The sequence below is a fragment of the Neomonachus schauinslandi genome, chromosome 14, assembly GCF_002201575.2.
Source record: "Neomonachus schauinslandi chromosome 14, ASM220157v2, whole genome shotgun sequence".
Taxonomy (NCBI): Eukaryota; Metazoa; Chordata; class Mammalia; order Carnivora; family Phocidae; genus Neomonachus; species Neomonachus schauinslandi.
Window position 1 is genome coordinate 25,145,609 of NC_058416.1, and position 16,176 is coordinate 25,161,784.

The 16,176-nt window shown below is 55.0% G+C and overlaps 1 protein-coding gene across 3 annotated transcripts in view; it reads left to right on the top strand.

The window, feature by feature from the left end:
• Positions 1–229: 229 nt before the first annotated feature.
• SMAD7 (SMAD family member 7) overlaps positions 230–16,176 on the top strand; it is a 29,925-nt gene continuing 13,978 nt past the window's right edge. Inside the window, exons 1-4 of one of the 3 annotated variants that reach the window (XM_021686352.2) lie at positions 415–438; positions 952–1,096; positions 2,431–2,484; positions 8,365–8,439. In XM_021686352.2, the coding sequence (XP_021542027.1) occupies positions 2,463–2,484; positions 8,365–8,439 (97 nt within the window). In that variant the 5' untranslated portion in view covers positions 415–438; positions 952–1,096; positions 2,431–2,462. Of the gene's footprint in view, positions 1,097–1,601; positions 1,627–2,430; positions 2,485–8,364; positions 8,440–16,176 lie in introns of those variants that run through there. The other 2 variants (XM_021686350.2, XM_021686351.2) reach the window with 2 other exon arrangements.

The window sequence follows — 16,176 nt, forward strand, 5'->3', positions numbered from 1 at the left end:
TTCCTCCCTCCAGCAGCCCAGCCGAACGCCTTTCGTTTTTTGCCCCCGCGGATCTTCCATGTAGGAAGCCGAGGCTGGCGAGCCCGACACTCGGGAGCCGCTGCGGGGGGGCCTCTTTTTTGGGAGGCGCCGACCGGGGCAGGCTTCGCCGCCCCCAGGGAAGCGGCGGCCGCGTTCCTCCGGGGTGCGCCGGGGCCCGAGAGCCGCGCACGGCGCGAGCCGCGCGGGGTGGGGCAGCCAGAGCGCAGGCCCCCGAGCCCCGGAGGGCGCCCCCGGGCCCCCGCGCGCGCCCCGGCCTCTGGGAGACTGGCGCATGCCACGGAGCGCCCCTCGGGCCGCCGCCGCTCCTGCCCGGGCGCCTGCTGCTGCTGCTGTCGCCTGCGCCTGCTGCCCCAACTCGGCGCCCGACTTCTTCATGGTGTGCGGAGGTCATGTTCGCTCCTTAGCCGGCAAACGACTTTTCTCCTCGCCTCCTCGCCCCGCATGTTCAGGACCAAACGATCTGCGCTCGTCCGGCGTCTCTGGAGGAGCCGTGCGCCCGGCGGCGAGGACGAGGAGGAGGGCGCGGGGGGAGGCGGAGGAGGAGGCGAGCTGCGGGGAGAAGGGGCGACGGACGGCCGGGCGCATGGGGCCGGTGGCGGCGGCTCGGGCAGGGCTGGCTGCTGCCTGGGCAAGGCGGTCCGAGGTGCCAAAGGTCACCACCATCCCCACCCCCCAGCCACGGGCGCCGGCGCGGCCGGGGGCGCCGAGGCGGATCTGAAGGCGCTCACGCACTCAGTGCTTAAGAAACTGAAGGAACGGCAGTTGGAGCTGCTGCTCCAGGCCGTGGAGTCCCGCGGCGGTACGCGCACCGCGTGCCTCCTGCTGCCCGGCCGCCTGGACTGCAGGCTGGGCCTGGGGGCGCCCGCCGGCTCGCAGCCCGCGCAGCCGCCCTCGTCCTACTCGCTCCCCCTCCTGCTGTGCAAAGTGTTCAGGTGGCCGGATCTCAGGCATTCCTCGGAAGTCAAGAGGCTGTGTTGCTGTGAATCTTACGGGAAGATCAACCCCGAGCTGGTGTGCTGCAATCCCCATCACCTTAGCCGACTCTGCGAACTAGGTAAGAAGTTGTTCCGCGCTCACCCCGTTCCTTTCCGTTCCCGTGGCGCTCTGGTGGTGGAAGAACCCCCTTTCCCCTCGGGGCTGTGTGTGTGCGCGCGCGAGCGCGCGCAGCCACCTCGGGGAGGGGTGTACATCCCCTCCTGGGAAGAGACTTTGGGGACAAAAGTAGAGAAAGGACACGGGGAAACTGCAAGGGCATTCCCTGGGGGTTCCCTTCCAGGTCTTTCTCCTTTGCTGCCCCTAGGTGGGCACACACTCAGGCACACGCTCCACAGACACGCAGTTAAAAATGAGTTGCCTTCATTTCCATAGCAGTTAGGGGGTGCGGAGAGAAGTGGGGTCACGCCTCCCGTGCACCCGGAAAAGCGTTGAGGTGTGTGGCCGAGTTGGATTCGGTCCAAGCCCGCCAAGGAAGGTTGGGAGAAGCGAGTCGTAGAGGCTGGAAGTGTCTGTGCCTTCAGTAAATAAGGAGAGTCACGTCGGGATACTCCCTGGCCGCGCAGCCCTGGGGTCTTGGGGCAAAGAGGGGTAGGATGGGAGGCCCAACTGGGTATCTCCTCTCAAGTCTGCCAGCCAGGATGGAAAAGAGCCAGTGGTCAGAAGTCGGGTGTCCCCAACTTCTTCCCTTCTTCCAGTACAGTAAAGCACAGACTTGACTCCAGGATGGTCTGTCCCCAGCTCCTCCGAGCCTTGGTCGCCCCTTACCGCGCCGGGGCCTGGGCTTCGCTTCTGAGACCCCAGCCTCTCTCGCTCGATCTTGTCTCAGCCTCCTCCCCCGCTTCCCGTTCCTCCATGTCTCCGTGCGCGGCGGGGGATGTGTCTCGGGCTCCCGCAGATCCAAGTTCACCAGCGCACTTGGGGCGCGTCTCCCGGGTGGGCTGGTAAAGGGGATCCCCGAGTTTCTGCGCGGGTGTGCGGCGGCGGGGGGTGGGGGCGGGGCGTGGGGGTGAATTGCGCCCCCGGCGGGCGGGGGCGGTGGGAGCGGGCTCTGAAGGGTCGGGGGACAGGGAGGGGGCTTTGTCACTCCCCGCCCCGTGAACTGGGAAGTGCGCGGCCCGGGCCGAGCCGGTGCTTTCCAGCGGGGCCGGCGGAGCGCGGCGGCGGCGGCGGCGGCTGCAGACGTGGAGGAGCGAAGCGGCGAGGCTGGCGCCAGGCGGCCTCTTTTGTTTATCTGACAGCTAAATATCAAGGCAATCACCGCCTCGCGGCCCTGCCTCCAACCCCCACAGCTAAGACAAACAGTTGGGCTAAAAGAATGCCTCTGTTATCATAAGTTTCTATCTCTCTTTCTCATGGCTCGGCCTTTATTTTCTCTTACTTTTTTAATTCCAGAGTCTCCCCCTCCTCCTTACTCCAGATACCCGATGGATTTTCTCAAACCAACTGGTGAGTAGATGGTTTTAAAAATATCCTTCCTATCTTAAGTTAGAAACGGAGCCTCTAGAACGCGGATTTTTAGGTCGAGGCAGCGGCTTTGGGGAGGCGCTGGGCTTGCCCCGAGGTGATTCTGGGCTTCCTCTGTTGGAAGTTTGGTGGATTTTTCTGTTTTTGTTGTGGCTGGAGAGGGAGGTGTGTGTGTGCGTGCGTGCGTGCGTGCGGCTCGCTCTCTCTAGATTTTCTTTTTTGCAGAGGTGTTCCTAGATGATCTTTACGTTTTGTTCCTTTTTTTTTATTAATGTATTTTCACTCTCACCAGAGTTGGCTCAGCTTTAACACGTGGAATTTGATCCATGCAGAGTGTCTCGAGCGCCAAATAGGACAGGTTGATGGGAAAATGCAGAGACTTTGTGCCAGCGAGTCAGTGAGACGAATGGATAATTCGATGAGAGGGAAGACAGTTTCAAAGGTGCAGAGAAGGCTTTGGTTGGAAGTAAGAGGTTAGAAAATTTAAGAAGTCAAGGCGATGGAAGCAGAGGACACCTGCAAGTCACTTCGGCCCTGGGTTTTCTCAGAATTCTTGGTAGGGACTACACAAGTTTTTAGCATAGCTCTGCCTGCCTGTTGCTTTGTCACTGGGTGGCGTGGAGCCAGAGTAAAAGCCCATTTGAGACTGGTACCAGCCCCGTTGCGGTCTTCTGCTTTCACCTGCTGGCTGGCAGGGCAGGGGCTCACCCAATGGAGCACGCAGGGCCAGGGGGCAGCAGGGCAGCGAAACTGGGGCTTGGGAGTGCCAACCCCGATGGGCCCCGGTGCCCTAGAGAGCCCCTTCTTCCACAGTGGGGGCAGGGGGGAGGATTCACCAGCCGAAAAGTACCGATTGTAACTTCCGGCCTTCAGGCCCACGTAGTGGTACCTGAAGAATGCAAACCCTTGTGACATTTTTGTTTTGCCAAGGTTCTGGGCGCAGGAGACATGAAGGGTTGGGCCCCATTTCTCTGTCGGAATTCCACAAGTCCTTCCGCCTCATGAGTTTTGGCTGTTGGGCCTTTCCCCCCACTAATTAAAAGTTTTGCTGGGGCGTTGTCATAAATTAAATACTTTAATGAACGGTGTAACCGAAGCCCGCGCTGGGCAGCCAGCCCTCCCGGGACTCCACCGCTCCCTGAAGTCGGGAGGCGTTGCTGTCTGCCTGGTGCCTGTCTAATAAGTGCCTGCAAAGCATGTGATATTTTGCTTTCGATTTACAAAACACCAGATAAATGGTCATTAATGAGGAGATAACCGGCTCTCTGTATTTGTAACAAACGTTAACTGAAGTCACAATGCTGTTTTCTCAAAGAATGTAGCTTGACTGGGCTTTGACATCAAGACCCAGGGTTCTTTCATGAGGTTCGTCCTACAAGGGGCCATCTCTGCCCTGTTCTGGTTTTAACTTCTGTATCCTTCCCATCTGGAGGGGTTCCTTAACGGAGAGAAAGACCAGTCGACTACCTTGGCCCCAGGAGTCAAGATTGCTGGGGGGGGGGGGGTCAATAAATGCTCCCAGAAACCTCTTTAAAAAAGGGAGGGCCACGCTGTCTTGGGTCTCCTGCCGAGACACCAGGATAAATCCGTTCGCGGGATGCCCGCAGTCCTTCTGCTGGGCCAGGACCTCATTTTCAGTGAGTGGTGTGATAGATTTATTCATTAGCAAGTGTTGACATTAGGTAGCAAAATGTGTGTAAACAGAGAAGCCACAAAGACAGGAATGTGCCATTTCCACGGGGGAGAAAAGTTTTCCAGATCAGCCAATAGGAAGTGATTAACCTGCCAATCGGAAACTCAAACAGCTGGTTACTCACCCAAAACCTTTTGTTTAAAACAAAACAAAAGAAAGAAAAGGAATGTAAAAAGGCCCTGTTGTGTAGGGACAGGAGGTGGTAACAGGCGAAGTCCCCCCACGGAAGAACTGTCCTCACACCCTGGCGGCTAGCCAGGTCTGGGTATGGTGGGGCTGGGGACAGGGCAGGGGCTGGGGCTTTGAGGTTACACACACAGGTGGGATGCTGCCCCAGGTTTTCGGCTTCACCTTCCATATGGAAGGAGAGTACTGGGCTGGGGAATTGAGATCAGCTGCTTGTGTTCTTAAGCGTCTGAGCCCTAGGCTGGATTTTTGGTCTTGGGTAACTAGGTGAGAACCAGTCGCAAGGTTTTACAATGGACAACTGTTAAAATCTTAACCAGTCGCACAACTCAGGGAATCCCTTCTGGGAAGTCTCCAGCTCTGGAAGAGGTGGTGGGAAGGGACCTGGGGCCTGGTGCCTCTGCAGCCTTTAGAGGAACTCCGGGGCTTAAAGCTGGGAGCTCTCATTTTGCTGTGGTTCAAGCCATCCCGCGGTAGCCTCTGGTAGGGCCTGAGCTTTGTAGACCTGGGTGCTGGCTGGTCCCAAACCAGCAGGAACTTCCAGGAAAGAGTTAGACATAACTGAACCTAGGGGCAGGGTGGCAGCTGGGACTTGGGGCTATTTGAAGTCAAGAAGACTCCCTCCCCTCCCACAAGGGATAAGGACATGCTGTTTCAAAGTAGAAGTCGGTGTATGGATACTGAGGGGACTGCTCTGTGGGCTCTGCTCCCTGTGTCCTCTGTATCTGATGGTGTAGGCTGCTTGAATGGCTGGCGGTGGGAGGGGTGTTGCTGGAGACACCACTTGAGTAGGCTGGGGACCCAGGTGATCAGTACCCATTTGGTGGATCAAGCCTCCGAAGCGTAGTTGAGAAGTCTGAGATCTAGCCCTGTTTTTACCTCTTAACTCATGCCTCATAACTTTTCTGAACCTCTTTAAGTCCAGATGATCAAAGAGTTAAAAGAGTTAGATGATTCATTCATTTGCTCATTAATTGGTTCGTTCATTCATTCTGCGGGCCTGATGATGTGCTTGCCTAAAAATGTGAATGATTCCAATGCGGTGGATCGTGCTGTACCCAGGGTTCGTCTGAGTTGTGGTTGGGGCCAGAGCTGGGACATTGAGGGTAAGGCTGTGGTTGGGGGAGTGGGGATGGGGTTCCTCTGGCCCTGGTGCCACTTAAGAAGCTCAGAACTAAGTTGTCAGAACATCCAGGCTCTCCTGGAACCATTTCTTTCTTGGTAAGAGAAGTGGGATCGCCAGCTCCCTCACCTTGTACCCCCTCTGAACAGCTCATTCCTTGGCTGGTCCCCAGGTTTGTGTCTTTGAAGGACTGTTTTCCTTCCAGAGAACCCAGCACTTACTGGGCGCTTGGTGATGTTTAACGATGGATGAGAGCCAGGAATGGCCTAGAACTTCTGTGTGTGTGCAGCCTGGGCTCTGGAGAGCCAATAACACAAGGCGGAGGCTGAGACGCTAACTTTGGAGGAGGTCTAGCTCGCTGGAGCTTTTTAGTGCGTGAGGGATGGAGGTGGGGCCTCTTTGACCTTTACGAGCCTGGTGGTAGCTCGAGGCCAGTCTGGATGCTGGGACTGTCTCGGCCTGACTACGGACTGGGGATGCCTGGGGAGGGAGAGCTGTGGGATGGGTGAGATGAGCACCGAACTCTTGGGCATGGCCCAGCTCACTGGGCGGCCCCTTGGGCTGTCAGTGACGCCTCAGTTTGCCCGGGTGCGGGTCGAACAGGTATATTCTGCTACTTCACAGGGGTGGTAGGGAGGCCTAATTAATGTTTGTAAATCCCTCCTGAGATCAAAGGCTCTGCAGAAGGGCAGAGCACCATTTCATAAAAACGCTTGTGGTTGCCGATGAGGAGCTGGCTTACCTTTGATCTGAGCCGGGCTGAATGTGGTCCCAGCTCTGCCCCGAGATGCTGGGTCCTTCCTTTGAAACACACACACACTTCGCCCCTGGTATTCAGCCAGCTGAAGCTGGAGGAAGGCGGGGGGCCGTGGCCGTGGATCAGTCATCATGTTTAACGTGGGGGTGTCTTCCGCTTGTGGGTAGGTAAAGCCTATCTCTAGAACATGGTGAAGGCCATCAAAGTAGTTTAGAAAGTGCAGGGTCTACACCAGTTAACAAGCGACTCCATTTCCTGCTCCCCCTATTGTTTTGCATTTGATTAAGTGTATCCTGTAAAACTGTATATTCCTGTTAGGAATTACACTTTACCCTGATAAAATGAGATTACACACAGTCTTTTCTCTCTCCCCGGCCACCGCTGCCGCCCCTGCGCTCCCCCCCTCCCCCGGTGAGAATTCTTGAAAAGTTGTTCTTCCAGCCTGAGAGAGGATGCCAGGGAATGTGGGGAAGGGGGGCGGTCCCTGGGATTAGTAGCTGGAGGAACCGGTGGCAGAAACCCAGAGGCGGTTTTGGGGTCCTGTGTAGGCCATGCTCAGCCCCCCACCTCTTTTTTGGCGGCGGGTGGGGGGGTAGATGGAGACTGCTGATGGGCTACTTGCCTCTGGGCTGCCCGTGCATTTGAGTTCCTATCTGCCAGTGTGGCCAAGTGGATCGAGTGGGAAACTGGTAGGACCCCAGGGACATCCTGCTGGTGACCTGGGGTGCTTGGGGGGCTGGAATTGCACCATCTGACCTAGTGTGCTGGGGCGGAGCCGGGAAGCCCCTTTCCCAAGCCCGGCCTTTCTCTATGGCTCTGGAAGTTTGGCATTGGTGATAGTGCATGACGGAGCTTAAGGGTCTTGTGTGTTTTTGTTTCATGGGACTAATTAGTTGTGGTTCGGAGGCATTATTTTTTGGTTTGGTTGCTTGGAGGGAGGTTGTCGAGTCTATTTTTCAGCCCGAATGGTCATTATCCTCGTTAACATTTAGGTCACCATTCTGAGCACCTGAGGGTGACACAGATGTTGAAGAGAAGCTTCTAGTCTAGCTAGGGCAGACAGGACCTGAAGGTACGACATCCGCGAAGACAGCAGAAGGGAACTCCAAGTGCTGGGTGCCAGAAAGATTTTATGGGAACCGAGGGCAGGGAGCCTTGCAGGTCTGGGGCTGCCCGGGAAGGTTTCCAGAGATGAGGAGTTTGGACCAGGCCTGGAAGGAGGAAGAACATTTCCCCTCCAGCTGGGAGCCTTCATGAGAATGTTCTCTGTCCTGATCTGGTGGTGGCTTGACGCAGGTGTGGTACACGAGTAGGATTCACCGGGTTGTTCTTGAGATTTGTACGCTTTGCCATACTTCTTGTACGTCAATTAAAAAGGAAAAAGCAGGGGTGCCTGGGTGGCTCAGTCGGTTAGGTGTCTGCCTTGGGCTCAGGTCGTGATCCCGGGGTCCTGGGATGGAGCCCCACGTTGTGCTCCCTGCTCAGCGGTGGGCGGGGGAGCCTGCTTCTCCATCTGCCCCTCCCCACACTCGTGTTCCCACTCTCTCTCAAATAAGATCTAAAAAAAAGGAAAAAGAAGGCCCTTCATTCAGCCCAAGGGAAGTCTTGAGAAGTCCTAAAGGAACTGGGAAGTCTGTCCTTTCACAAGATGAGGGAGAGACTGGTCTGTGGGAGTGGCAGAGAGGCCACGGGATCTGAGCAAGGAGGCTTCACCCTTGATCTTCTGTGGGATGGTTGGTAGGCAGACAGTAACGGGGTTGAGAAAAGAACCCAGGCGTCCTTTGACCTTGGGAACTACCTGGTTTCCTCAATGGGGGATTTGCAATAAAAGAAATTCCAGCCAGTCTGTGATCAAGCCTGACTTGACTAATGATTAACTGGCTGCCCAGAGCCCAGACGGGTGACAAGGTGCTGTGGTCTGCCTTATGATGGGCAGCAAAGCCTGAGCAGACCATTAATAATGAGCATCGCGGCGGGAGTCAGCTGTTTGGAATGTGTGGTTTCTCTTTAATGCTGTTTAGAATGTGCTTAAAAATTAATCTTGGTGTTTTTATTTATTTATTTGTGTATTTATTTATTTCTCTCTCCTTTTCAAATCCACAGCAGACTGTCCAGATGCTGTGCCTTCCTCCGCTGAAACAGGGGGAACGAATTATCTGGCCCCTGGGGGGCTTTCAGGTGAGACATTTTCTCTTCTTTTCCTGGCAGTTTCAAGACCTCTTGAAATGACTGGACACTGGAGGAATGGGGGTGGCCTTCTGCCACCCCAGCTGGTCTGGGATTAATTCTCACTTTTATGTGCTTAAACTGGATGCATCCGTGGCGACTCAGGCCCCTGAGCTGGTCATTCTGCGGTCCCCTACGCATCAGGACGCTGGGCCTGCTCCGTGGATGAGGAAGTGGGGGCCAGCTGCGGACTGGCGGGGTGCTGTTTCCTGGTTATTGTGAAAGTAGCTACTGGCTCGAGGGGCTTGCAGTTGCAGACTTGGGTGTCCATTAGTTGATGGGTTTAAACACTTTTTTGCACTTGTCCTTAGTGCATCGAGTGCCTTGAAGGGGATGGATCCACCCTTTGGGAACTTGAAAGCAGATCCCAAGTGTAGGGTGGGAGTTCTGCATAGACGTCCTTGATGCTTCTTTGCAAGTTTTCCTTCCCAGGCTAGTTTAGTGCATTGTCTGGGCACGGGAGCCATAGGATGGAGGCACTGCAGACCCTAGACACTTCGTAGGGCTACCCCAGAGGGAAGGTTTTCTTCCTCAGGGCCGATGGGTGTGCTTGAGGGCCTGGAATACCAGTGCTGGAGGGTTATGGGATTAAGGGAGGGGCGTTGGGGAGCCCGAGCATCACTGTCCCTGAGGGGCAGGAGAAGAGAGTCATAAACTTGGAGAAACTCATTAGCAATATAAGTGGGAAACATTTTCCTCTTTCTTAGAAGACATCGATTTCCACCTGATTTTCCCACCCCGGTATGGCTGTCACTAGATTTTCTGAGAGCTGGCTAAAGCAGGAGGCAAAGTAGACTGCGGGAGGGTGGTGGGGGAGAAATTCCACAGAGTTGCGTGCATTTGTTGTTTCTTGCTTGGGGACATTGGCATAGGATCATGGCAGCTCGGCTGGAAGCAGTAAAATTTGATTCCAGCGGGGACTGCGAGGTACCCTCTTCTGTGAGGTGACCTCTGATGCCTCCAAGCCACGGTCATGCTCAGCTCATCCCGGTCAGCCCCTCCCAGGCTCTCCTCCAGGAACTGAGCTTGCCGAGGACGCCTTTAGGAAGACCCTTGTTTGTTTTTATTTCAGTACAATATATACTCCTACTGTTGTCTGCCACGGGAGGGTATTGTTTACACAAAGCTCCTAATGAGGAGTGAGCAGGAAGCGGAGGGGGCCCAGAGAGGGGCGGGGGCTTCGGGTGTGAGGACGGGGCTGGACTGCAGCGGTGGAGAACTTGTGAACTGCGTCTTTTCTGCTTTCTAAGGCTGAGAAAGTTCCTGAAAGAAAGAAGGCCAAGAAGAGGAGAGGGTCTGGGCAAAAGAACACACTCAGGATGTTGTTAGATGGGATTATTTTTTAAATCCTGAATGTGTAGGGAGGAGCCCCAGCCCCTTCGAACCACATGAAATAAGCAAGGGAAGTGGTAGCTTTTGAAAGGGGGGGGGCTTTTCGGAAGGGTTGTCTTACTGATAACATCTTGTCTGTCTCCTCTGCTGGGGGAAGTGACAACACCAGGCCGAGCATCTCCTCCCTTGGCCTGAGAGCCAAACGGCAGCATGCCCCAGGCAGCCCCATGGGAGATGGGTGGGCGCTTGACTTTGCTTTCCCGAAGCTCCCCCAGTCCTAGAAAGAAACGGGGAGGGGGGTGTGTGTCTGTATAAAACAATGATTAACCGCTCCCCTGCCATCCCTACCCTCTAAGGTAATTGCAACCATTTAGATTACTAAGGAGCTGCTAGGGAGGAGTGGCTGTGTCTGAAGGGATCGAATGGTTTAACAAAACTGCAAAAGGAAAAAGACCAGGGGGCCTCCACATGAAAGAGCATTTGTTTTGAATTTTAGCTCTTAATTTACTAATTCCCAAGGCTTCAAAGTTTGAGCTCTTTCTTCTTTCTGTTCAGAGTTGGAGCAGTTTATTAATAATGTGCTGTGGGGGGAAATTGAAGAAACTTGATTTCTGGGTTGGTGCCCAGTGGTTTGGGGGTGTCCGGAGAGGGGAGGTGATGGGCACGGAGAAAGCCCGGGGCTACACCCTTTGGAGCGAGAGTGCCCCCTAAAAAGACGATTTAATGGCCCCGGTCCACCGAGGGTTTTGCAAATGGAGCGAGCCCAAACCTCCTCCTTCCCAAGTTGATCTTTCCATGGGGGGAGGGGAGGTGGCCTGGGTGTGTCCGTCTTGTAGGATGAGGCTGGTGGGGGCTGTGGTGGCAGCCTGGCTGAATGGGGCAGGGCCTGTGGCCGAGTGGGACGAGGCTGCCCAGGGGAAAGGGTTAGCAGAGGCCGGAGGGTGGGAGCCTGCTTCGGGAAGGGGGGGCAAGTGGGCATCAAGGTGGGGAGCGGTGAAAGCGCCCACAAGGATCTGCCCCCCCCTCCCCCTTGGAATAACCTCTCTCAGTGTCTCTTTCACAGGCCCTGTGTGCTGTTTTCCTTCCTGTCCTGCCCTGGCTGAGAGCGGGCTTAATGAATGGGGCTCAGTTTAGGGTGGGAGGGAGGTCGGGAGCGGGAGCCAGGGCTTGATTCTCTTGGCAAGGGAAGAAGGGAAAGAGAAAACAGCCAAATGTGAAAATGTGGTGCCTCGGAGGTGGGGGTGAGGGTGTGCTCCAAGGCATTCCCCTCCTGAACTGCCGGGGTGACTCCGAGGCTGGCCCTTCCCTCTCCTGCAGGGAAGGGGAGCGGGTGGGTGGGAGCCCTGGGAGTAGGCCCGCTGGCTGCATTTGAAATCCAGCCTTGCATCTTGGGTCTGGCCGGGGAGGCGGTGGGCCCGGGCCTTCGGGACTTGCAGAGAAACATACCCCACCCCTGCAAGTTTCCTCAGTCTGGGAAAACGGCACATTTTTAGAAGGCTGGGACTTGCTTCCAGGAGATTGTACTTTGATTTCTGACAGCCGGCTCTCTGAGACAGATGGATGGCTTGGTGGGCATGGTTTTGTGTGCGTGCGCGCGCGTGCGCTGCAGACGTGCAGATAGACGGTCCCGTGCCCAGACGCATGAGCAGGCAGGGGCCCCCAGGCAAGCTGTGGGATAGGCCTGGGTTCCTTGATGCCCACCTGGGGTAGGTGGACGGTGGGGCAGCTTTCCCACGAGGATATGCGCTTCGGGGGTGGGGGCGTGTTTGTGGATGGGTTCTGGACTCTGGTTTGGCAGCTCCGAGTTCAGCTGTGTGTGTGCAGTGCCTTTTGAAGGGCATGCAACTCCAGAGTAGGCCCTTGCTCCTCGAGCGTGTCCTGGCCCGGGAAGACCCACCCTGGAGAGGTCTGATGTGAGGGGAAGCTTCCAGGTTCGCCTGGGTGGTGGAAGCGGGAGTGTCTCGCTCGCAGAGCTTTCACCTTATCGCTGGTAATCAAAAGCACGTGCTAGAAGCTGCCATCTTTGCAGCCTCCATCTGGAGTTCCTGGTGGGGCTTTCATTTAGTTCATCTGCTGTCCTGGTTTGGGTGGGTTGGAGGAACACCGTCTCTCTCGCCTGCGAGTTCTGGGTCCTCCTCCCTGTACATATTAATGTCTGGAGCTGGCCGTACGTCCCTCCCTGGGTTGGGGCAGGGATTGGAGGCCAGCAGTTTGTAGTTTATTTATAAACTTCAAGAGAGATGCCACCATGGAATTCAAGGAAGGAAGTGGGGGGCAGGGGTGACGTAGATACCGATGTGTCTTGAGGGCTTGGGAGGGCAGTTGAGGGAGCCCCAACTCTTGGCTGTGCAGTCATGCTTGCTGGAGAGACACTGTTCCATCAGTCCAAGGGAGGGTCTTAAGAACCATGTATACCTTCCGGTTCCCACTTCTGGGTGATGGGCAGTGTCCTTAGGTCAGCGTGCACTCCTGGGACTTGTCTCGTCCTTCTCTTTGGTCCTTGCTGGCATCTATGATAGCTACGGAGAAAGAAGTCCTCAAAATTACCTCCATAATCTGGAAATGTGCTCTGGTTCAGTCCATGGTCAACTTAGGCTCAAACCAAGTAGCTTAGGAAAGATTGCTCCATCTTGTTTTTAAGCAAAGTTCATCAGCTCCATGTGAACAAGTACTTACTGTCTGGCTTGGAATGCTGATGGCACACTGGGAATAACTGGAGCTGGGTGCCTGTTGCTGTGTTTTTCAGATCTCCTTCCTGTGCCTGGGAACAAACAGCTTGTGGTTTCACTGAGGTCTCTGATGCCAGGGGTGGTGGTGGTGGTGGTGGTGGTGGTGGTGGTGGTGGAGGAGGAGGAGGAGGAGGAGGAGCAGGAAGAGGATTGAGCTCACCCGAGCGGCCAAGAGCATGGGCTTTGGGGGGAGTCAGATGCAGCAGCGCATGTGACCATGAGTGAGCTCCTTACCTACCCACTCCCTTACCCCCCAGATGCAGACAGTCTGGATCTCTGGGGACCCAGCCCACAGCTCCCTAAATGCCAGTGTAATGACTCGGGGCCTGGGCCAGCTCACCTGGTGCACACCCACTCCCCCGTGAAGACCAGTCCTGGACGGCAGCTCAGGCTTCTGCAGTGCTCGAGGCCATGCTCTCAGCCCTGGATGAGGGCTCACTCACGAAATCCCCTTTGTCCTGGAAAGAATGAGGTAGTCAGGCAGGGGTTAAGTGCAGGGAGACAGCACTTAAAGCTCTCTGGAGCAAATCTGGGCTGCTCTCCTGGCCAGACTAGATGGGCTTCTGTCTCCTGCATCCTGTCACTGAGGCAGAACAGGGCCTCCTAGCCAAGGGGTAGGGGGCCAGGTGAGGGCCCGTTTCGAGGGTCGCTTCTGGCTACGGTCTAGCACATTAAATCTCACTGCCCCCCTTGGACCTTTCTTTAGCAGAGCCTGGCTGTAGATGGGTGGACTTTAGACCTGTGGGGCCTCTCTGGCAAGCTCCGAGCCAGTAGGACAGTGGAAAGGGAAGAAGTGCCATCAAGTTCGGCTTCCTTTGCATCTTTATTGTTGCTGTTACTGTCCCCAAATCCTGCTCTTGGCCAGTGCGCACTGATCTGCCGTGCTGATGCTGTCCACTGGGCTTGGAACCCGTGGTGGCAACTTCAGAGCAGGTGGGGGGAGGCGAGGCCTAGGGTGGTGGTCCCAGACTTGCCTGCACGTTAGAGACCCTGGGATCTCGTGAATCAGAGTGTGCGGGTGGGGGCCCGGCATCAGTATTTTGTGAAGCTCCCCAGGTGATCGCAAGTGTGCTGACAAGTTGAGGAACCCCTGGTGGAAGGGGCAGAGGGGTCTGTGTTCCTGCGGGGACTGTCATCTGGTGGCTTCTCTTGGTGGCCGCGAACACGTCCTGTGATTCTGTGGCAGGTGTCCTGTGATTCTGTGTATTCTCTCTAGGGAAGAATTTGAGGATCTCGCTGAATGAACAACCTCTTCTCAAATGAGATTTTTGCTTGATTGACTTTGCGCCTTCTTCCAGTTAATTTTGCTGTTGTTAATGACACCGTAAAAATGACCCGCAAGACAGAGTTTCCTTTTGGGGTGATAACAGTGTTCTGGAACCACGTACGAACTGGTGATGGTTACATAGCTGTGTGAGTGCACTGAATGTCACCAATGGTAAATTTTATGTTATGGGTATTTTACCACAATTTTTAAAAGGTCGTGACCTGTGGTAGCTTTTAAATGTGTGCAGAAATTTGGATAATCAAGGACAGTGATTCCAGAGAATAAAAATGGAGAGACTTGTGTTAGGTGCCTGGGAGCTACTGTTTGACAGACACTCGTTCCCAAAGCACCTCTGAGGTCTCCTGAGTTGGGGGGCTCCCTTTGATGGGCCGGGAGCCGGTCTTCTCTGACGCTTAACTCCCTGAAGAAGTGGGGAGAAGCAGGCACTTCTCCGTGTTGATTTTTTTTGTTTTGACCTTCCCTTTTCCATGTGGGTTGCAGAAATGAGAGGCAGGAAAGTTCCCTGTGGTTCTTTCCAAGCCTGACCTTTCTGCAGGGGAAGTGAGTGCACTTGTTCACTGTCTGCCCCAGATACTTCTTTCCCCCCAGGTCATGGCCAGCTGGGGATTGGAAACCAAGCACGATGCAGGGGCTGTCCCCCAAAGCCTGGGGCCCCCCCCGCCCCCTGCCCCTTCTTGGTGATCCAGACCCCTCCCCTGGCTCTCATGCCAGGGTCCCTGGTCTGTGTGACATCCCTGCTTGAGGTTATAGGGCTGCAGAGGGAGGCGGGTGACTTGCCTGGGAGCCCTCCCTTTGCTGGAGCCTCGTGAAAGGTTACTGTACGACGCGGCCACTGGGAGGTCACCACTGGTCCTACCATCTTCCTCGCTCGGGATTGAATGGCTAGCCCAGAGTCTGGCCGGGTGCCTACTGTCACAGAGAACCTTCCTCTCTGGGCTATTTTCAGCGGGAAGATATTATTAACTGCTGAGGCACAGTTCTCAATTTAGTGGCTATAACACACCAAGAAAGCAACATTGACTTTGTCAGCGACAGTTCTACCCAAACACACTGGGCTCCCCCGGCCCCTTCATGTCTCCCCATGGGGTGTCCTTGGGCATCTGGGATGGGGAAGCTGCGATCTGGAATTCTGTCTGCCAAACAGAGATGAGAACCTTTTTAATGAAGCCAGTTCTTTAAAGGTGTAGAACATGATAATGTTTATATTCTAAGGTGGGGAGATTTTGTGCTGGGAGTGGGGCACTGGATGGAAAAAGAAACTTTCTGTGGAGTTGAGGACAGTTGTTTAAAACAGAATGATAACTTTCACCTTGTAAGCGAACAGGAAATATTGGGATAAGACAGGAAATTGCATCATTCCTCTTATAAGAACTCCAGAAAAAAGTTGTTCGCGAAAGGTAGTGGCAAAGAGGAGGCCAGCCCTGGGGGGTTTTTTTGTTGTTGTTTCTTTGGGTTTTCTCCCTCCTTCTTCCCTTCCACTCCCACGAGAACTTTTAGGCCATTTTCTTTAAGAAAGGGGCTATTTGAGAACTTTGTTATTTTTATTATTTAAAAAAATATTTGACCAGAAGGGTCACCTTCAGTTGAAATGTTAACTGCAGCCTTATTTCCTGGTTCACTAAAGAATCTTTCATGACTTTTTCAGCTTCCTTCCCCAAATGGTGAGGCCAAGCAGCTCTTGGCTGGAAGTGGATTTTGGTTTGGCTGCTCGAGGTCCTCGACACTGAGCCCCACCCAGTGTCATTAGCTCAGTTTTAACTTGCAAAAGAAAAAAAAAAACTCTTATTTTTTTGGTCGGGGGTAGTAGGTAAGAATTTGCTCATGCCCGCAGCTTTCCATCCCAACCTTGCCTTCCCCTAACGTGGGTGCCTGGCATGGCGCAGGTGGGGAGTCGAGGCTGCCTTGATTTTTCCGGCCACAGAGCCCAGTTCCGTGTCCACCCCCAAAACCCCCAGGAATTCCTTACTTTCTGAGACTGTGTTTCTGGGGCACTACTGAGGAGTGGAGGGGAAACAGGCTTCAGAGCTCCCCTGGTACAGCTGTGCTCTGCCCTGGGGGGCGGGGGTGATGGGGCCCACCGGTCACCCAGAAGCTTCCCCCAGAAAGAGGGCTTGCCCACGCGCCCACAGGCCCATGCAGTGTCAGAAGTAGGTGGTATATTGTCCTGGGTGTAAAAACACTGTTTCCATTTACTCATCTCTGGGTTTCTGAGTCGTCCCCCCCCCTTGATGATGTCATTGTTCTGATGACATGGGCCAGTGCCCCAACCCGTGCTGCTAAGGGGCCCCCTTTAGGATGGAGACCAGAAAGAAATTTGTATGTGGCTTGCTTGCTCCCCAC